The 22,408-nt window shown below is 42.1% G+C and overlaps 1 protein-coding gene across 1 annotated transcript in view; it reads right to left on the bottom strand.

Annotated features, from left to right (window-relative positions):
- The window catches only part of LOC139390663 (GPI ethanolamine phosphate transferase 2-like), a 126,116-nt gene that overhangs the window by 54,588 nt on the left and 49,120 nt on the right, over window positions 1-22,408 (bottom strand). Inside the window, exons 6-8 of the mRNA XM_071137936.1 lie at window positions 20,115-20,327; window positions 9,680-9,897; window positions 5,585-5,860 (exon numbers count right to left, since the gene is read on the bottom strand). Of these exons, the coding sequence (XP_070994037.1) occupies window positions 5,585-5,860; window positions 9,680-9,897; window positions 20,115-20,327 (707 nt within the window). The remainder of the gene's footprint in view (window positions 1-5,584; window positions 5,861-9,679; window positions 9,898-20,114; window positions 20,328-22,408) is intronic.

Below are 22,408 nucleotides of genomic sequence, written 5' to 3'. Positions count from 1 at the left end.
GTGTATCTGTAGAAGTTTTTGAGTGCTTTTGGTGACAAGCCGAATTTCTTCAGCCTCCTGAGGTTGAAGAGGCGCTGCTGCGCCTTCTTCACAATGCTGTCTGTGTGAGTGAACCAATTCAGTTTGTCTGTGATGTGTATGCCAAGGAACTTAAAACTTGCTACCCTCTCCACTACTGTTCCATCGATGTGGATAGGGGGGTGTTCCCTCTGCTGTTTCCTGAAGTCCACAATCATCTCCTTAGTTTTGTTGACGTTGAGTGTGAGGTTATTTTCCTGACACCACACTCCGAGGGCCCTCACCTCCTCCCTGTAGGCCGTCTCGTCGTTGTTGGTAATCAAGCCTACCACTGTTGTGTAGTCCGCAAACTTGATGATTGAGTTGGAGGCGTGCGTGGCCACGCAGTCGTGGGTGAACAGGGAGTACAGGAGAGGGCTCAGAACGCACCCTTGTGGGGCCCCAGTGTTGAGGATCAGCGGGGAGGAGATGTTGTTACCTACCCTCACCACCTGGGGGCGGCCCGTCAGGAAGTCCAGTACCCAGTTGCACAGGGCGGGGTCGAGACCCAGGGTCTCGAGCTTGATGACGAGCTTGGAGGGTACTATGGTGTTGAATGCCGAGCTGTAGTCAATGAACAGCATTCTCACATAGGTATTCCTCTTGTCCAGATGGGTTAGGGCGGTGTGAGGTGTGGTTGAGATTGCATCGTCTGTGGACCTATTTGGGCGGTAAGCAAATTGGAGTGGGTCTAGAGTGTCAGGTAGGGTGGAGGTGATATGGTCCTTGACTAGTCTCTCAAAGCACTTCATGATGACGGAAGTGAGTGCTACGGGGCGGTAGTCGTTTAGCTCAGTTACCTTAGCTTTCTTGGGAACAGGAACAATGGTGGCCCACTTGAAGCATGTGGGAACAGCAGACTGGTATAGGGATTGATTGAATATGTCCGTAAACACACCGGCCAGCTGGTCTGCGCATGCTCTGAGGGCTCGGCTGGGGATGCCGTCTGGGCCTGCAGCCTTGCGAGGGTTAACACGTTTAAATGTCTTACTCACCTTGGCTGCAGTGAAGGAGAGACCGCATGTTTTCGTTGCAGGCCGTGTCAGTGGCACTGTATTGTCCTCAAAGCGGGCAAAAAAGTTATTTAGTCTGCCTGGGAGCAGGACATCCTGGTCCGTGACTGGGCTGGATTTCTTCCTGTAGTCCGTGATTGACTGTAGACCCTGCCACATGCCTCTTGTGTCTGAGCCGTTGAATTGAGATTCTACTTTGTCTCTGTACTGACGCTTAGCTTGTTTGATAGCCTTGTGGAGGGAATAGCTGCACTGTTTGTATTCGGTCATGTTACCAGACACCTTGCCCTGATTAAAAGCAGTGGTAGAATAATAGTGAAGACATCAAAACTATGACATAACACATATGGAATTATGTAGTAAGCAAAAAAGTGTAAACAAATAAAAAATATTTTAACACCCTTGGCATTCCCTCAACCAGCTTCATGAGGAATGCTTTTCCAACAGTCTTGAAGAAGTTCTCACATATGCTGAGCACTGAGCTGCTTTTCCTTCACTCTGCGGTCCAACTCATCCAACTCATTCCAAACCATCTCAATTGGTTTGAGGTCAGGTGATTATGGAGGCTAGGTCATCTGATGCAGCACTCCATCACTTCCTTCTTGGTCAAAAAGCCTTTACACAGCTTGGAGGTGTGTTTTGGGTCTTTGCCCTGCCGAAAAACAAATGATAGTCGCACTAAGCGAGCAGGTGTGTCAAAGGTTTGGACTACCTCATGAAGCTGGTTGAGAGAATGCCAAGAGTGTGCAAAACTGTCATCAAGGCAAAGGGTGGCTACCTTGAAGAATGTCAAATCTATTTTTATTTGATGAACTTTTTTTGGTTATTACAACACAGTGGTGTCCATAATTCTTAAATGGAAGAACTTTGGAACAACCAAGTCTCTTCCTGGAGCTGACCGCCTGGCCAAACTGAGCAATTGGGGGAGAAGGGCCCTGGTCAGGGAGGTGACCAAGAACCAGATCGTCACTCTGACAGAGCTCCAGAGTTCCTCTGTGAAGATGGGAGAACCTTCCAGAAGGACAACCATCTCTGCAGCACTCTACCAATAAGGCCATTATGGTAGAGTGGCCAGATGGAAGCCACTCTAAAAGGCACACGACAGCCTGCTTGGAGTTTGTCAAAAGGCACCTAAAGGACTCTCAGATCATGAGAAACAAGATTCTCTGGTCTGATGAAACCAAGATTGAATTCTTTGGCCTGAATGCCAAGCTTTACATCTGGATGAAACCTGGCACCATCCCTACTGTGAAGCATGGTGGTGGCAGCATCATACTGTGGGGATGTTTTTCGGCGGCAGGGACTGGGAGACTAGTCAGGATCGGGGGAAAGATGAACAAAGTACAGAGTGATCCTTGATGAACCCGATCGAACATCTCTGGATAGCTGTGCAGCGACGCTCCCCATTCAACCTGACAAGAGTTTGAGAGGATCTGCAGAGAACAATCTGAGAAACTCCTCCAAATACAGGTGTGCTGAGCTTGTAGCGTCATACCCAAGATGACGCGTGGCTGTAATCGCTGCGAAAGGTTTTTCAACGAAGTGCTGAGTAAAGGGTCTGATGGTATTTCCATTTTTAATGTTTAATACATTTGCAAACATTTCTTAAAACCTGTTTTTGCTTCAAAATTATAGGGTACTGTGAAAAAACAAAACAATTAAGCAATTTTAAAATAATGATGTAACGTAATAAATTGTGGGGGGTTAAAAATCAAAGGGTCTGAATACTTTCCGAATGCACTGTATCTCTCTCTCTGTCTTTCTCTACATTCTTCTCCTCTGTGTCAGCACTTTCTGTTAGTTCCCAGAAGAGAGAGGGAAGAGGCCACTTTTTCAAACATAATTAAGAAAGCTAAATGACACTGGTGACTTAGAAGTAGAAAGAAACAGTTTGTCTTTAAAACTTTTTCTGGAAAGGGTAATTCATTTGAATTATTCACCTCTCTTTATGTTACATGCTTGAGGTGCCATTTTGAAATATATATTTGTTGTTGTCTCAAACGGTGTATTTTTGATTAACATGCAATGCAATTATTTAACCTGTCTGCTCAATATATACAGACGTGCTCAAATGTGTTGGTACCCCTCCACAAAAAATGAAGAACGCACAATTTTCTCTGAAATAACTTGAAACTGACTAAAGTAATTGGCATCCACCATTGTTTATTTCATATTTAATAGAAATCAGACTTTGCTTTTGATTATATATTCAACATAATATTGGAAATAATAAAACAAATGAAAATAGCATGGACAAAAATGGTGGGACCCTTAACTTAATATTTTGTTGCACAACCTTTAGATGCAATCACTGCAATCAAACTTTTTCCGTAGGTCTCAATGAGACTTCTGCAGCTATTAACAGGTACTTTGGCCCACTCTTCCTGAGCAAACTGCTCCAGCTGTCTCAGGTTTGACGGGTGCATTCTCCAGACTGCAAGTTCCAGCTCTTTTTTCAATAGGATTCAGATCAGGACTCATAGAAGGCCACTTCGGAGTAGTCCAATGTTTTGTTCTTATCCATTCTTGGTTGCTTTTAGCTGAGTGTTTTGGGTCATTATCCTGTTGGAGGACACATGACCTGCGACTGAGACAGAGCTTTCTGACACTGGGCAGTACGTTTCGCTCCAGAATGCCTTGACAGTCTTGAGATTTCATTGTGTCATGCACAGATTCGAGGCACCCTGTGCCAGTCGCAGCAAAGCAACCCCAAAACAGAACCGAGCCTTCTCCATGTTTCACTGTAAGTATGGCGTTCTTTTCTTTGAAAACTTAATTTCTTCGTCTGTGAACGTAGCGCTGATGTGACTTGCCAAAAAGCTCCAGTTTTGGCTCATCTGTCCAAAGGACATTCTCCCAGAAGGATTGTGTCTTTGTCGATATGCATTTTAGAAAATTCCAGGCTGGCTTTTTAAAATGTTTTTTTTTCAAAAGTGGAGTCCTCCTGTGTCTTCTTCCTTGCAGCCCACTTTCGCTCAAAAAAGCGACGGATGGTGTGATCAGAATTTGAGGTAGCATGTACATGTAGGTAGAGTTATTAAAGTAACTATGCATAGATGACAACAGAGAGTAGTAGTGGTGTAAAGAGGGGGTGAGGGGGGCACTGCAAATAGTCTGGGCAGCCATTTGACTAGAAGTTCAGGAGTCTTATGGCTTAGGGGTTGAAGTCTGTTTAGAAGCCTCTTGCCGTGCGGTAGCAGAGAGAACAGTCTATGACTTGGGTGGCTGGAGTCTTTGACAATATTTAGGGCCTTCCTCTGACACGCCTGGTATAGAGGTCCTGGATGTCAGAAAGCTTGGCCCCAGTGATGTACTGGGCCGTACGCACTAACCCTCTGTAGTGCCTTGCGGTCGGAGGCCGAGCAGTTGTCATACCAGCCAGTGATGCAACCAGTCAGGATGCCCTTCACCTTGGAGTCCAGCTTGTATCTCTTTGGCAGTTATCCTTGGTTCTTTATCTGTTCAATCTGGGGTCGATTTTCCTCTTGCAGCCGTGCCCAGGGAGGTTGGCTACAGTTCCATGGACCTTAAACTTCTTAATAATATTTGCAACTGTTGTCACATGAACATCAAGCTGCTTGGAGATGGTCTTGTAGACTTTAACCTTTACCATGCTTGTCTATTATTTTCTTTCTGATTTCCTCAGACAAATCTCTCCTTTGCTTTCTCTGGTCCGTGTTCAGTGTGGTGACCACAATGATACCAAACAGCACAGTGACTACTTTACTCTGGTCCATGTTCAGTGTGGTGACCACAATGATACCAAACAGCACAGTGACTACTTTACTCTGGTCCATGTTCAGTGTGGTGACCACAATGATACCAAACAGCACAGTGACTACTTTACTCTGGTCCATGTTCAGTGTGGTGACCACAATGATACCAAACAGCACAGTGACTACTTTACTCTGGTCCATGTTCAGTGTGGTGACCACAATGATACCAAACAGCTCAGTGACTACTGTACTCCATTTAAATAGGCTGAATAACTGACTACAAGATTGGAGACATGTGTGATACTAATTAAATTAGTTTGAAATATCACTATAATCAAATCATTTATTATCTTTTCTAAGGGGTACCAACATGTGTGTCCAGGCCATTTTAGAATATCTTTGTAGAATAAGCAACAATTCATCTCTTTTCACAGCTTCTTTGCTTTATTCTATGACATACCAAAGGCATAAAATAGATTTCAATTTCATTACTTTTCAGGAGGAATGAAGCATTATTTCAATGAGCTGTCAGTGTACCAACAAATTTGAGCAGGTCTGTATAATGTCGATGAAAGGGAATAGGCTACTGTGGTCAGGGAGGGTCAGAGAAGAAAATGCACTAGCCTAATTCTTCAAGTGATAGTTCTCTCCAAGGTCAGTGTCAAATGTCTTCAGACCTCAAAAGTGGTCTGAAAACAACCATTATTTACTAGGTCGAGCGTAACATTTGACCAGTCTTTAGAAGACAAAAGAGCTACTAATGTCTCATTGGAGATGGCTCTCGGACAATGTACTCACCTTACCAGGGGGCTTTGCTCCCTTCCTGGCTGACATGGATACCAGAATGCAGAGCAGGGCAGAGGAGAGGGCCACTGCCCCGAACACCAGGCCCCAGGAGAGGCTGCAGAAGTAGCAGGCGCTCTCGGCCGACGTGCACACCAGCATGTGCACGGAGAAGAGGAGCAGGCACAGCAGGTAGAAGGGCAGCGAAAGCAGAGCCGAGGACACAGGGAGATCCACCTCTGACGCACCGCTCAGTGCCTCGGGCATGGCCAGCAGCAGGAGGAGAAGGAGCTGGAGAGAGAAAGAGGAACGCACACACTCAGTCCAGTCATGGATGTAAGCAAAAACAGACTCACAAGGGTGTGCAAATATGCACATACATAATGCAAAAACACCGGATAGACCAAGCTCACCTTTATAGCTACAAGTCTTTGCAACTGTCGCATGAGGTCAATGAGTCATACAGTAAAGGAAACAGAAGATAGAGAGAGATGGCTGGATAGATGGGCAAACTACGAGGTAACACTGGAGTCAATGTGTGAACAGAGTGCAGACATTTGTCAATCTGTGGTTGATGTGGCTTAGATTGAGTCAAAGCAAAAGCATAATTTGTGTGCTTCCCTATTTTTGCATTTTGGCTTGACTGAAGTCTTTCACCTGGAACCTTTCATTGTGCCATTTTGGAAGCAAATATGGAAGCTCTTTCTTTTCAAATTAAACAAGTACATGGAACACAAGAGACAAGAGTTCCAGGTCCTTTGCTACGTAAATCCCTTCCTCTTCCCTTTCTCTCTACGGACAAAATCTATCAGGGACCGTGCAGTGGAGAGTAGACTAGTTGCCTTGTCCTTGAGTATCGACTGGGACAAACTGCTGACAAGTCCAACTTTTTCATTTTGGAAACAGCCTCTTTTCTCTCTCTCTCTGCTTCTTTCTTCCTGATAGAAGGCAGTCGCCGCTCGAGGGACACTTCTAGTTTCTATTCAGAGTTTGGGATATTTTTTTGTCAACTTTCCCAACCGCTCCCAATAATACTCGCTGGGGAGTCTATGCAGAGCGTTTTATGTCGTGCTGCAATTAGCAGTTTTATTTCTGAAAAGAAAGAAAGAACTTGTAGGGAAACGGTCTTAAAGTGCGAGCATGACAACAAACCCAGTGAACTCAATGGAAACTGAACTGAAATTTGAGTACAAACTGGAATAAATGCAAAGCATTTCTATCTTTGTCGTTCATATCTTATTTATTGTGCGTACAGTATTGACTGTTGCTGAGCAAATTCTAAAATTGGAGGCAAACTTCTAAACCCAGGACGTTACAACATACAGTATATTCTACAAAAACAATTAATAAAAAAACATCTCACAGCTCCACCAATGATCCAAAACGGTCCAACGTTAAGTCAAACCCTTACACAAATAACTTAAGTGAGCAAATGCCAACACGTTCCGTGATTTTCTTATGATTATTGTTTTCCGCTTTTACCGGCAAATTGCCTGTTTGCATATTAAAGCCTCATCTCTAAGATGAAACATATTCAAATGAACGTAAGGTGCGACTGCAACAGTCAGCATGAGAGCGCAGCAGATTTGTCTCTGTTCATTTGTTTCGAAGGGAAAGCATGGGAATTGCCTCATCCAATATTGTTCACATGGAAGATTTTTGTCGTACAAGCCCAGGAAAGTTGGAAAGTTGTATTGTTAAGGAGAGCCCCCCCCCCCTGGAGAAATGCTTGCTCAACAAAGAGCAGTATAAAGATGTGTTGACCTTTAAAGCATCGCTACACCATTTAACCTGCTACCGATGCACCAAATCTGGAACCGACAGGACCCTGAACAGCTTCTACTCCCAAGACATAAGACTGATGAATAGTTAGTTATATAGTGAACCAAATAGCTACCCGGACTATCTGCATTGACCCCTTTTTGCACTTTTTTGGGACCTATTTTCACATACGCCGCTGCTACTGTTTATCATCTATCCTGTTGCCTAGTCATTTTATTTATAGTTATGTACATATCTAAATCCATTACCTTGTACCCCTGCACATCAAATAGGTACTGGTATCCCATGTGACATTATATAGCAATCGTTACTCACAATATATTTACTAGGACTTTTATTATGACGTGCTATCACTTTTCAATCATTTCTCCATTTTCGTTCTCTATGCATCGTTGGGAAGGGCCCGTGGGTAAGTAATTTCACTTTTAGTCTGCCCCTGTTGTTTACGAAACACGTGACGAAAACATTTCATTTGATTCGATTTGAACCTGATAATCAAACAATATGGCACGCACGCGCACACACACCTCACTTCATTAGAGACCCTTTGTCCAAGTGTTTGGTAGCAGCAATGTTGAGAAGTAGCGCCGATAAAGATCAAGATCATCATCTAAAGTTATCACAGACAGAGGAAACAGAATTATCTGTTATCCAATCAGAACTGTGGGGAAGTTCTGTTCCAACTGTATAGTTATTCCCACGCTAGCTCGAGGCCATTTTAATAATTGAAGGCTATATCAACACTCTCTGTAAAGGTAAACCACAGGATTAAGTCAAGTCAAGCGTTAAATCAACATTAAAACGGTTCATTAAAATGTATTGTGTTCTATGAATATGCCTAGATATTGGATCACTTCAGCAGCAGAATTGGCATCTTAAAATGCAAATATTTGGATGTGGGTTGTGTGTGATACGTACCATATGACACCAGTTTACAACGCAAAGTGCTCATTTAGGCTAATACCATTCAATATGAAAACCATCAGCAATATCCCACCATGGTCACACATATACATATACCATGCACTGGCATGCATATGTACTGTACATAACACTTTTGGTCTAATGTATACAAGTGTTCTGATCAGCATGTAGTGGCAGCCCCTGACATGTCTATGACAACACCGTATTCAAGTACTCAATTGTGTTTCTCAGTTACGCTGAATGATCTGTGTTGCACTCAACAACCCCCATTCTGTCACATCTCTGGGAAGCAGAGGTGCTGTTGTGATAACATTCTATACGTCTGATATCTGATTGGAAGTGAACTTTTAGAGTCTGCTATTGGTCAACAACTCAGATTTTGAATTCAAACAGGTCATATGGGTTATACATTGATCTTAGATGAATTGTCTCTCTCTCTTTTGCTTTGGTGAGGAACCTACACTGCCTCTCTCTCTAGCTCCTCCCCATGGACCTTTTGTGGCATGGTCTTTAGGACCTTGACTTCTCTCTCTCCCTCTTTGATCATGCCTAGAATAATGCCAGCAATAACTGGAAATTTGTGGTTTAGCCTTGTATGTGAATTGATTCAGTTTGCAATTTAAATCTACTAGCATTGATCATTCAATTCTCAGACATTTCTTGATAGCCTATTCCTGTAACTAACAACAGTCCCGCTTGCACATTGCTAAATTGTCTTTATGGAGTCAGATAATATTTTAATAGACTTTGCATAGTCTTATTATGGGTTGCATGCAAAGTACATGTGTATGTATGTATGTATATGTATGTATATGTGTATGTATGTATACAATATACAATATATACAATTTGCAATTTTTTTTTTTTTTACCTTTATTTAACTAGGCAAGTCAGTTAAGAACAAATTCTTATTTTCAATGATGGCCTAGGAACAGTGGGTTAACTGCCTGTTCAGGGGCAGAACGACAGATTTGTACCTTGTCAGCTCGGGATTTGAACTTGCAACCTTTCGGTTACTAGTCCAACGCTCTAACCACTAGGCTAGCCTGCAATGTGATTTTCTGGATTTTTTTCCCCTCATTTTGTCTGTCATAGTTGAAGTGTACCTATGATGAAAATGACAGGCTTCTCTCATCTTTTTAAGTGGGAGAACTTGCACAATTGGTGGCTGACTAAATACTTTTTTGCCCCACTGTATATAAATATTTATATACACACAAGATATTACCGAGTACATCATCACCACTATCATGTAACTTCCTGTCCATCAATCCCAGCTCTGGGGTGAAGTTCTCCTAGGTACAGACCTAGGATCAGGTTCTCCCCCAATCCTAACCTTAACCATTCGTGGGGAAAATCCCAAACTGACACAAGCGTCTGGGGGGGCAACACCCCACTACCCACCTGGAAGACGAGGACCACGCCCACCACCATGGAATACATGTCATATTTGCCCATCTGCTTGCTGAGGGCCGCGCTCATGACCCTGAGGGCCTCCAGGTACTGCTTGAGCACCTTCTTCCCCATGCTGTTCAGCACCTCTGACGTGTTGCCCTCCACCACCAGCTTCAACCAGTTCCCATGGGACTTCTCCGCCACGCGGAACTGCTCGTAGCCCTCCTCTGTGGGCGAGAGAGAGGAGGAAGGGAGACAATTATGAGAGGAGGAGGGCGAGGAAAGGAAGGTGTTATGCCAAAATGTGAGTGATATCAGATGTCAATCAATTTCACATGAACAATAAACAACTACTACCACTACTAGTGGTAGTAGTTTTTTATTTATTTTACCTTTATTTAACTAGGCAAGTAAGTTAAGAACAAATTCTTATTTTCAATGACGGCCTAGGAACAGTGGGTTAACTGCCTGTTCAGGGGCAGAACGACAGATTTTCGAACGGCAACTTTTCGGTTACTAGTCCAAAGCTCTAACCACTAGGCTACGCTGCCCGCCCCGTAGTAGTTGTAGTAGTTGCGAAGGTAGACACACAATAACTAACAGAGGCACCTTTCAAGAATGTGTTGTATATGTTGTACAGCGGCAATAACACAATAATACACTAATAGTTACTCCTGTGTTAGTAAGAAACCACGGGTAATGATTTACATACATTTAATTAGCGAAACGTGCTTAAATCATTTGCGCCGGAGACTTGGAGAAAAGTACAATCGATAACCAACTCCATATAATTTGTATGCAAATTTATAGCTCCATTAGTCCGCTCGTAATTCACTTAACATTGCCAACTCGTAGCCAGGATATGAAAAAAAATCCATTCAACATTGTTGACTTTTCTGTATTAATTTCATTCAAGCATTTTAATAACCTTCCAAAATAGCATTTTGGGTAGGGTTGGCATGGTAATTGTATAATCATGTAGCCAACGATTATGGATGGAGACCTTCATGAAAATAAAATAACCGTCACGACCGTTCCAAATTTCCAGGACCATCAGAGACGTAATTTTGGGAACAATAACATTCAAAAGTAGAGTATAATAAAACAACCCTTTGCTTTGGCTTTGTCCAACTGTTCTAGAACGCATACAACTCGACTGATACCCATCGTTTGCTGGCGCCTCTATCTGAATCATATGAGCATAACTATGATAAACAGAGATTGTGATGATGTCAGACACAGGAACGGAGGTGAGAATATACGAGCCTTCAGCCATAGGCATGAATCAAACAATACAAACGGTCCTTGGTCAGAGTGAAAGTGAAAGTGGTTATTGGTCAGAGGATGGCCTTTTTAGGTATCCACAAGATGCCTGAAGTTATTAGCAAATCAAAGATATTAAAAAGACAGTGTAAATGAGAGTGAGAGACATGGGCTGTCTACTCTAATGTGAACTGTCATTACACTTTCATCAGTGATGGACACGAAAAAGTACCAAAGTAATTCAGGTTGATGAATGCGACCCATTGTTGGTTGACAGACATACAGCCTATAAATATGACATATTTTGAGGAGACTTGCTCTAAAAAGTAGATCATATACAGTATGTCTCTATAAATTATTTACTAGCTGTACTGCCAAAACTCTACAATTGTATCCCCATCTTACAACAGCTGCCACTTCAACAGACACTTACACTGCAGCTAATGTACCCAATTATACTGCTAAACACCGATTACAGAAACAATAATAACTAATTCATTTACTCATTCAGTTACTGTATACTACACACAGGATCCACCCTATGTCCTGCTTTGATTTCTCAGGTGACAAATTCCTCAAACATAAGCGAAAATGACACGCTATCCATTCATAATGAAACTGTAATTTAATTAATTGATCATGGGTTAGGAGAGATGAATACCCTGGCCTGGCATAGACAAGGTTTTTTATAATCTCCCCATCGTCTCCTAATACGATTATTACTGGGTCTGCTTTGTGTTTTCATTTTTGCCATGGAAAAAGTATTGAGATACTGTTATCGTCACAGCCATAATTGATAACGCTCGCTATTCATCATTTAATTATTCTGTTATCCTAATTTTGTGAAATGCAAAGTTTATTACAGCATATTTTAATGAAACAATGGTTTCGCTTTAGCTGAATCCACACAAAAAAGTATCTAATCATTTGAAAAACAGATATCAAAAGAAGTGGGAGTTGTCAATGAGGCTGAGGGCGGTACTTCACTTGTAGTACAAATAATTCCAACAAGTCGAGGACTTCTTCAATAATCCACTGTCATATTGCTGAGTCATGCAACCATCAGTGTTATTTTTCTCTTCCCACTGAGGTGGCTGGCCAAGTTTTCAGAGAAGGGGATGCTACGGCACTTAGAACAGAAATTAGCCACGTCAGCAAGAACACAAACCTCTGGTGCCCTCCTGTTCCCCTCATTTGTACCTCTGTACCTCCTCCACTCCAAAGAAACAAATACATAAGCTCAATCAATCTAATACCAAGACAGACGGTTGGAGAAGAAAGAAATTAGATGGGAAAAGCGCTGTATTGAAATAAGAAGTACAGGTTATATAAACTGGCCTGTAACTATTTTGAAGTAACACTATTTCCCTTCAGGAAGAAAGCATGTTTGAACTATGCCTAACATGTGGGAGTGTACTTCTTGAATCGCACTGTAAGGGCTGGTTTTGTTTAGCACTTTCATCTCCGCAGAGTAAGAATAAAGTGTTATATGGTTGAGTTTATTGAATTTGGCCCTGGATTGTGGTTGTTTCACCTCCTAATCAAAATGTTTAGTTTCCAGCTCCTCTGTTCCATTCGGGTGCACAGAGTACAGAGATTCTCTGAGAGTATTAGGTGCGGCAAGAATCCAAATTAACATTTAAAAATATGAACATTTCAAAGTAAGTAAAGAGTGTTTTCTTCAATGGGATTCTTCATTGAAGTGTTTGTTGTCAATCAACAACAGACAAATGGTTTTCATGCACATTTGTTCACTTGAGAAATACTACACCAAACATTAGTTAGATGTAAAATTGTGCGACTAAAATATCCTCAGAAAAACAACAATTAACAAAGTTAATTACAGATTTCTTGAGTTATCTTATCTTGGACTATTTTGAGGACAATATGAACAAACAGTACTATTTTCTATTAAAGGAGTATGCGAGCACACTCTTTTGGATTCGCCTAGCCAAGTTTGGCTAAGTACCAGCCGAACGGAAGCTTGCGGAAGGCTTTAGGAGTTTAGTGTATATTTGAAGTTTGATCATGTAACGTTACACAAAATCTTGTCCATTATTAACTTGCTAGCTAAGCCTGAGCAATTCACTTCATATGAAACTAAAGAGAAACTAATCAACCATCTAGTGAAACATTAAATGCTATGCTCCTTCCATTAGCAAGTGAACTAGCTAGCTCAAATTTACGAGACAAAAAAAAACACTTAAAAAACAAACCTGTCAAAATTATTTTATATTTCGTCTCTGTGTTTTCCAAATTTCCTTCAATTTGCCAGAGGCTGCTGAATGTATCTCACCAGACAAAGCAGCCGAGCGAACGAAACAGCGCCCCGCTGTGTTGTGTGTCTATCTACACACAGACATGGGGGGAACAGAGGATAATATAAACGTAGAGTAATGAGGGGATGTAAACCAGGTGTGCGGAAAAACAAGACAAAACAAATGGAAAATGAAAGGTGGAAGACCAGTGATGTCGACTGCCGAACGCCACCCGAACAAGGAGAGGGACCGACTTCGGCGGGTGTCGAAACACACACACACACACACACACACACACACACACACACACACACACACATAAATCAGTACCATGGAAAGCCACATCATACAATATTTAGCTTACGTTGATATACTAAATATTTTTGGGGTATCTTCTAGTTGCCACTGTATTTAGACTAAGCATAGGTGATTAGATTATGTTGAAACCAGCAGATGAAATCACTGGTGACCAATATAATTGCACATAGTTTAGGCAGGAGTAGAGAGATGTTGTTGTTTTGACAACTTTCTCACTGTCTATCAGACTATGCATTTGTGTCTGCCCCGGGGTCCTCACTGCCCGTGTTTCATAGCAAGTGAGTCATGCTACAAGATAGATGCTCACGGATGGATTTTGCATTTTGGAATATTTATAAGTGGCAGTTGGGATGTCGTGTTCATCGTCTCAATGCTCATTTGGGCCCAAACCACTTGCAGACTCGAGTGATCACTATCGAACAGAACAGCAAAAGCAAATGACCACTCAATAAAAGGCTTAGGGGCCAAGTGTTCGGTTCGAGATCGACATTCGTGACACACATCAGTCAGAGGTCACAATCCAGACAAAATCACAATGTCCGCCCCCTCCATGAACGTCCAATCGCACTAAAATATGAACATCTAAAAATGTGTACCAGCATCTTTTTCATTCCAGCACTGTATGTAATTGTTCACGTATGCTTGAGATCCACAGGTCAAAATGGGAAAGGGCCGAGCAGCCTCGATAAAGGCACTATTGTGTCAGTCCAATTTGTTCGGCCACACTGTAATTTAGCCTACTACAGCCGAGCGGTTGAATTTAGGATCAGATTACTTGCTGTGTCCTTGGCTGGATGTGACATTTTTATTACATTTTTTAAAATGTAACCTTTATTTAACTTGCATATTAAGGCTGCCTTAATCAAGGTGACTGACAGCAATAACCACAACCTTGCAGAGTTCTCTTTGCCCAACTCTCTCTAGCAGAGATTTCTCACAGATTACCAAACCCTCTGTTCCTTTTTTAAAAAATTTTACCCCTTTTTTCCTCCCCAATTTCGTGGTATCCAATTGTTGTAGTAGCTACTATCTTGTCTCATCGCTACAACTCCCGTACGGGCTCGGGAGAGACGAAGGTTGAATGTCATGCGTCCTCCGATACACAACCCAACCAGCCGCACTGCTTCTTAACACAGCGCGCATCCAACCCGGAAGCCAGCCGCACCAATGTGTCGGAGGCTACACCGTGCACCTCGCAACCTTGGTTAGCGCGCACTGCGCCCGGCCAGCCACAGGAGTCGCTGGTGCGCGATGAGACAAGGACATCCCTACCGACCAAGCCCTCCCTAACCCGGACGACGCAAGGCCAATTGTGCGTCGCCCCACGGACCTCCCGATCGCGGCCGGTTACGAGCCTGGGCGCGAACCCAGGGACTATGTTAGCTCAGCTGGCGCTGCAGTACAGCGCCCTTAACCACTGCGCCAACCGGGAGGCCCCGGTCCTCTGTTCCTTTTACTGAGGAAAAATTAAGAGCCTCTCAAAAGGAGCTCCAGTAATTTAAATATGTGATAAAGACAAGAAGAATAAAAAAAGATGAGGTACACACGCCACAGACTGAATTTAGCATTTTCACCATGTCTTGTCTGGGCTTGTCAAGACATTTGCTGTAGGTGTGAGATGGTTGTTTGTGTAGATGTCTACGCATGTCCATCGGGTATACAGTAAGGACAATCTCACAAGGATGCTATGCGGTTCATGTCTCAGAGTTGTAATGGCCAGATTTCACACTCAATATTTAGGTCCACCGCTTGTAAAGTTGTCCCAGAATCACTATGGAAACTAGCGAGTGAAAAAATGGAGCTGAATAATCTGTAGTGTAGACAAGGACCTTCCTGGCAGCCATTTTAGATCCAACTCAGAATAGTAATTTAAGGCCTGTGTGAGTTCTCCTTTCTCTTGAGCTACTGTACTGCAATATAAATATGTTTTAAATGACAGTTGCAATAAGCAGCCACTGTGATTGATTGGCATGTATTGGTCTACAGTAATGTGCATTCAGCATTTAGAGGCCCATGGGGTGACATAAGACCGGAGCCCCAAAATACAAGTAGGAAAGAGATGGAGGGGAAAGGGCGGCGGGTGAATTGTTAGACAGTGTTTCAAATTATGAACATATATTTATTTAACCTTTATTTAGGCAGGGGGAGTCCCATTGAGACCAAGGTTTCTTTTTTTGAGGGAGCACTGCATGACAAGACCAAGCAATGAATCAATCAAAGGAGGAGCATTAAGAAACCCATAAAGAAAAATACAAAACACAAAATCAAAAAAAAAAAAAAACCTTGATCCTCAGCGAAGTCCTCTACCAACAATCTGAACTTTAAGGGTATTCTGAAGAGAAGTTTCTTCGCACCTCACGTATGGAACAAAAAGCTGTGATTAAAAGATGATTGAGAATTCTGTGAGGAGGAGAAGACACACTCTTGCTAAAATAATAAGCTGAAGCTGGTATGGTTGATTCATGGTACATCAGTGCCCCAAATTCTCCAGTTCATCTAGGATGATTATTCAAGCTAAATGTTTGTGGAAAACGCTCACAATGCAGTCAGAATAAGCGGATTGAGCAGATTGACATCCCATCTACATCATTGGTCGTGATGTGTGTTTTGTCCTATATTTCTATGTTATTTTTTGTTGTTGTTTTGTTTTGATTCCAGGCTCCCGTCCCCCCAGGAGGTCTTTTGCCTTTTGGTAGGCTGTCATTGTAAATAAGAATATGTTCTTAATTGACTTGCCTAGTTAAATAAAGGTTAAATAAAAATAAATGACATTAAATTAACACACATGCAATAAATGGAGAAATACTGCTCAATGCTATAGTCTGCAAGGTAACACACACAGAGTGTGATTACCCTCTCATGAGAATGTGGTGTATGTGTGTAGTCAAATTCCATAATTAATACCTTTCGTCACTGTTAAAATACTTCATTTAAACACAATCTTACCCTGTAACTATGTAGATCTGTGTGTGTGTGTGCACGTGTGTATGTCTGTGTGTATCCATTTACACTCCCCTCCATATGCCTTTGGACAGTGAAGCTAAACATTTTTATTTGGTCCTATACTCCAGCATTCTGGATTTGAGATACAATGTTTCATATGAAGCAACAGCACAGAATGTCACATTTGTTTTGAGGGTATTTTCATACATTTGTTTAGCAGTTTTTAAATGAAAGCACTTTAAATATCTAGTACCCACATTTGAAGATGTCATAAGTATTTTGTCATAAGTATTTTTGTCATAAGTATAGTGTATATATAGTAGTCAAAAGTTTAGTATTTGGTCCCATATTCCTTGCACACAATGACTACATCAAGCTTTTGCCTTTTACAAACTTCTTGGATGATCAAGAAAATTACTCCAGTCATTATTCACCCTTCACTTTCTAATGGACAAAACACAACCAAAATAAGCTGCAGACGCATTCAACGAGTCACAAGATTGATGTAGTCATTGCTTGCTAGGAATATGGGACCAAATACAACCCTTTTGACTTTAATACACTGTAAGTGAACTTTGAACAAATACTTATGACATCTTCAAATTGGGGGACAAGATATATGATAGATATATAAAGTGCTTTAATTTCTAAACCGGAGAACAGATATGTATGAAAACACACTCAAACAAAATATGACAATCTGTACTGTCGCCTCAAATGAAACACTTGATCTCAAATCCAAAATGCAGGAGTATAGAGCCAAACGTAAAATGTTTAGCTTCACTCTCCAAACACATATGGAGGGGAGTGTATGTGGCGTAGCACTCAGTGAAAGAACATGTGTGTCGCAAGAGGGCTTGTTTTGACACGAGCTGCGTTTACATAGACAGTCCAATTCTGATATTTGTCTTCTGACCAATCTCATCAGATCCTTTTTCAAAGCAGATCTGATCGGTCAAAAGACCAATTAGTGCCAAAAAACAAAATCAGAATTGGGCTGCCTTTGTAAATGCAGCCACATTCACCAACACAAATCTGCGTGGCGCGACGTGGCTTTGATCAGGTTCGAGTACTCTGATGAGAGACACATGCAAACACAGACACGCCCCCGCACACACTCTCTACGGATCTCTCTCCCGACAAGGATCGTTCGTTTTTTCAAAACCCAGATCCCGGATCATTCTGAAGTGGGAACCGTACCTCCAATGAATATGGAATATGTTCCTATACTGTAGAGTTGGAACACTCCGCAGAGAATCATCAAGGGATTCTGATATGTCAAAGAGCGCCTAAATTAACATATTCAGCATGGGGAACCTGAGGATATCAAACCCACAACCCTGGAGTTGCATGTGAACCACTTTAAAAAAAAAACTCTGTACCACGTTTTTCTGTACATTTATATTGCACATTTGAGACCACCCTTTTAAAGATGATGAACCACATAAAAAGTGCAGGAGAAATTTTGAAAACTGGGAAGAGACTGTCTAAATGACCTATTACAGAACATCCGCTGTAATAGACTAAGCACAGGGTCCATGTGCACAAAGCATCTCAAGAGTAGACAATTGGTCCTAAGTGCTGAGAATAGAGACATTTTACTCCTACTCTTATGGGCAGAAATAAAAGCTAAGCATGAGGCCTCTTTGGTCATAAGAGTCACACCTAGTCAACAGATATTTAGGATAGCTCATGAGCAGTTACAAGCAGTACATGGTGGTGTTGAAATAATGCTTTGATTTTTCTATATGATCGAGCCATAAATAATGTAGACCTACACGCAACAGTATCCTTTGCGCTTTTGACAATGATTTCAGAATGCCTATTTCACATGACACGACTAAATGGTCATAACCATAACGCTAATAAATAAAAGTGGTTTTCTTTCAATTTTTTTAAACAAATTATCTACATCATGTTATTTCAAGTTATCCATTTGGAGCGCAATATCACGTTGTGATTGGACATGCCTATAAATTGGGCAATTGAAGGAAACCTAGAGCTTATGTTAACTTTGATTGTGTTCAATGAAAATGATAGGCCTTTCAAATGTTGTATGGAACATTATATACAGTGGGGCAAAAAATTATTTAGTCAGACACCAATTGTGCAAGTTCTCCCACTTAAAAATATGAGAGAGGCCTGTAATTTTCATCATAGGTACACTTCAACTATGACAGACAAAAAGAGAGAAAAAAAATCCAGAAAATCACATTGTAGGATTTTTAATGAATTGATTTGCAAATTATGGTGGAAAATAAATATTTGGTCACCTACAAACAAGCAAGATTTCTGGCTCTCACAGACCTGTAATTTCTTCTTTAAGAGGCTCATCTGTCCTCCACTCGTTACCTGTATTAATGGTACCTATGATGAAAATTACAGGCCTCTCTCATCTTTTTAAGTGGGAGAACTTGCACAATTGGTGGCTGACTAAATACTTTTTTGCCCCACTGTACAACATCATCGGCAAGTGGCTTGATGCCTACAGTGCCAAAGCGATTTAGAGTTGTAAAATGGAAGTGACGAGTGTGTTGATATAATGGAAACGTTGTCAAAATTCTGCTAATAACAACCATCAGAATTGTCAAATAAAAAATCAAAAGTATGCATGCCAACATATTAGGCAGTAATTAAGAATAGGCAAAGTGATCATGTCAGGCGAAAATGACAGAATATCAAACATTTTACCATTGCCATATTTGATGTCCAGTCACATTCACTGTGGCTGTCTAAAGGGTGATACAGAGTTCACAGCTGGCGATGCCTCATCGCGATTGGTTATTCCCCATCATTTGCAACAATGTCAATGAGAAACATCATTATCTTTCCTTCGCAGTACCTCAAAGTGTGGTGATTACCAGCTGAGATAAACTTTTATGACTTCATTTTACTCCTGGCTCAGAGTTGGTCTGAGAAGTCTTAACATTATCCTAAAACCTACTCCGAGCTGGGAGGTTTGTTGTCTTAAAAGGGATTCCTAGGACCTTTTCCGAGATGCTTGTGGATACGGGCCCAGGTTTCTTCTGTTGTGTCTCACAGCCTCGCTTTGACCTGTATACAACAGAGCCTAAACACAGCAGCCGAGATTGAAATGGAACTACGGGGGCGGTGTGTGTGTGTGCGTGTGTGTGTGTGAAAGAACCCCTTTAGGTGGATAATCTTATCCTTTCTATTTGTTTATTTCTTTGACAGTGATTCAGTAAGATAATAGAAGTAGGAGAGTGTAGAACCCTGCAGAAGGGGACTGTGTGTGTGTGTGTGTGTGTGTGTGTGTGTGTGTGTGTGTGTGTGTGTGTGTGTGTGTGTGTGTGTGTGTGTGTGTGCAGACAGAGAAAGAGAGAGAGGGGAAAGGAGGGCAGGATTGTCCTCTGGAGAGAGCCAACCAAAGGCAATCTTTGTGAATCCTTTGCAGGTGTCAATACATTTATTGTGTGTGTGTGTGTGTGTGTGTGTCCACGCCACAAATGGTATGTATGTGCCTAAGCGCCTGTATACTTGCTTGTGTTTGTAGTAGTAACACACTTGAATTTAGCTGCTTTTTCTGATTAGCTTTGTACACACGGACAACTCTGTGGATTTGGGAGGCTGGGAGCTGGTTTAACCTTTCTCTGCTCTGATCTGGCACTACCACTGCACTGCACTGCACCATTCCCTCTTACCTTTCTCATAGGCTGGCATGCTGTCCTTCAGCAGGCAGCTCAGCTGGTGGCCGTTGAGGTGCAGGAAGCGTAGCTGGTCCCTGAGCGAGGCTTCCTCCACCACGGGCTGGATGAGTCGGCCCACGCTGTTCTGGGAGATGGGCAGGCCCAGACCAAGGGCCAGGGTTGGGGTCAGGTCCACCTGCTCTACTGTTGGTGGCTTCTCCATCCCCACTGGTTATAAGGAGCAAAGAGAGGAGGTGGATTGAGGGTATCTCAGGGCATAGAGTATCTCAGGACATAGAGACACATGCCTGCAAGGAGGCACACAGGCATAGACACACAGTCTTGCATAAATGACCTTCTGGGGACACACAATGCAGTCCCATTCAAAATCATTTGAGAAGTTACAGGCCAGAACATTCGAATCCCTAATCAACCCCTACCATGCCATATTTTTTAAAAATAATTATTGATTTGGTTTGTGTAGCACAAATTCAAATACAACAACATCTATTTATATTTTATCAATGCTGTGTCCACTTTTTCGGTTTGACAAAAGCTCAATCTTAATACTGACAGTTGAGTTGACAGGCCAATCCAGAAGATGAATTCTGTGGTTCTGCTCACGTCTCAGAGGCCCTACAGTACAAGCTACTGCATGAGCCTGTCCATCAATTCCTCAGCCAGTCTCTCAGGACAATCTTATCCCCCTGAAATAAACCCATGTGGATGAGGAGTGATCTCGGAAATAGATGTGGCGGATGAGGAAACAATTATCACTTTCACATGGACGGACACCAACACGTTCGTCACGGAGCGGCGAGACGTTAATGAGCTCCTCTTCACACTGTGTCAAGACGTCACCGCTTCTCACAGCGTGAGAGCTCAGCTGAGAGATGGCGGTGCCTGTGTGTACGTGAAATACGTCATCGTCTCTCACAGCCAGAGCTCAGTTGTGTGAGAGAGAGTATGTGTGTGTAAATATATTTACAGTTGAAGTCGGAAGTTTACATTCACCTTGGCCAAATACACTCAGTTTTTCACAACTCCTGACATTTAATCCTAGTAAAAATCCCCTGTCTTAGGTCAGTTAGCATCACCACTTTAAGAATGTGAAATGTCAGAATAATAGTAGAGAGAATAATTTATTTCAGTTTTTATCTCTTTCAAACAAATTCCCAGTGGGTCAGAAGTTTACATACACTCCGTTTGTATTTGGTAGCATTGCCTTTAAATTGTTTAACTTAGATCAAACGTTTCGGTTAGCCTTCCACAAGCTTCCCACAATAAGTTGGGTGAATTCTGGCCCATTCCTCCTGACAGAGCTGGTGTAACTGAGTCAGGTTTGTAGACCTCCTTGCTCACACACACCTTTTCAGTTCTGCCCACAAATGTTCAATGGGATTGAGGTCAGGGCTGTGATGGCCACTCCAATACCTTGACTTTGTTGTCCTTAAGCCATTTTGCCACAACTTTGGAAGTATGCTTGGGGTCATTGTGCATTTGGAAGACCCATTTGCGACCAAGCTTTAACTTCCTGAATGATGTCTTCAGATGTTGCTTCAATATATTCACATAATTTTCGTTCCACATGATGCTATCTATTTTGTGAAGTGCACCAGTCCCTCCTGCAGTAAAGCACCCCCACAAAATAATGCTGCCACCCCGTGCTTCACGGTTGGGATGGTGTTCTTCAGCTTGCAAGCCTCCCCTTTTTCCTCCAAACATAACAATGATTATTATGGCCAAACAGTTATTTTTTGTATTTCATCAGACCAGAAGACATTTCTCCAAAAAGTACAATCTTTGTCCCCATCTGCACTTGCAAACCGTAGTCTGGCATTTTTTTGGCGGTTTTGGAGCAGTGGCTTCTTCCTTGCTGAGCGGCAATTCAGGTTATGTCGATATAGGACTCATTTTACTGTGGATATAGATACTTGTACCTGTTTCCTCCAACATCTTCACAGGGTCCTTTGCTGTTGTTCTGGGATTGATATGCACTTTTCGCACCAAAGTACGTTCATCTCTAGGAGACAGAACGCGTCTCCTTCATGAGCGGAATGACGGCTGCGTGGTCCCATGGTGTTTATATTTGCGTACTATTTTTTGTACAGATGAACGTGGTACCTTCAAGCGTTTGGAAATTTCTCCAAAGGATGAACCAGACTTGTGGAGGTCTACAATTATTTTTCTGAGGTCTTGGCTGATTTTCCTTTGATTTTCCCATGATGTCAAGCAAAGAGGCACTGAGTTTGAAAGTAGGCCTTGAAATACATCCACAGGTATACCTCCAATTGACTCAAATTATGTCA

The sequence above is a fragment of the Oncorhynchus clarkii genome, chromosome 31 (genome assembly GCF_045791955.1).
Source record: "Oncorhynchus clarkii lewisi isolate Uvic-CL-2024 chromosome 31, UVic_Ocla_1.0, whole genome shotgun sequence".
NCBI classification, from domain to species: domain Eukaryota; kingdom Metazoa; phylum Chordata; class Actinopteri; order Salmoniformes; family Salmonidae; genus Oncorhynchus; species Oncorhynchus clarkii.
Note: the sequence above shows the minus strand (reverse complement) of the source record. Positions and strands in the feature narration are given on the sequence as shown.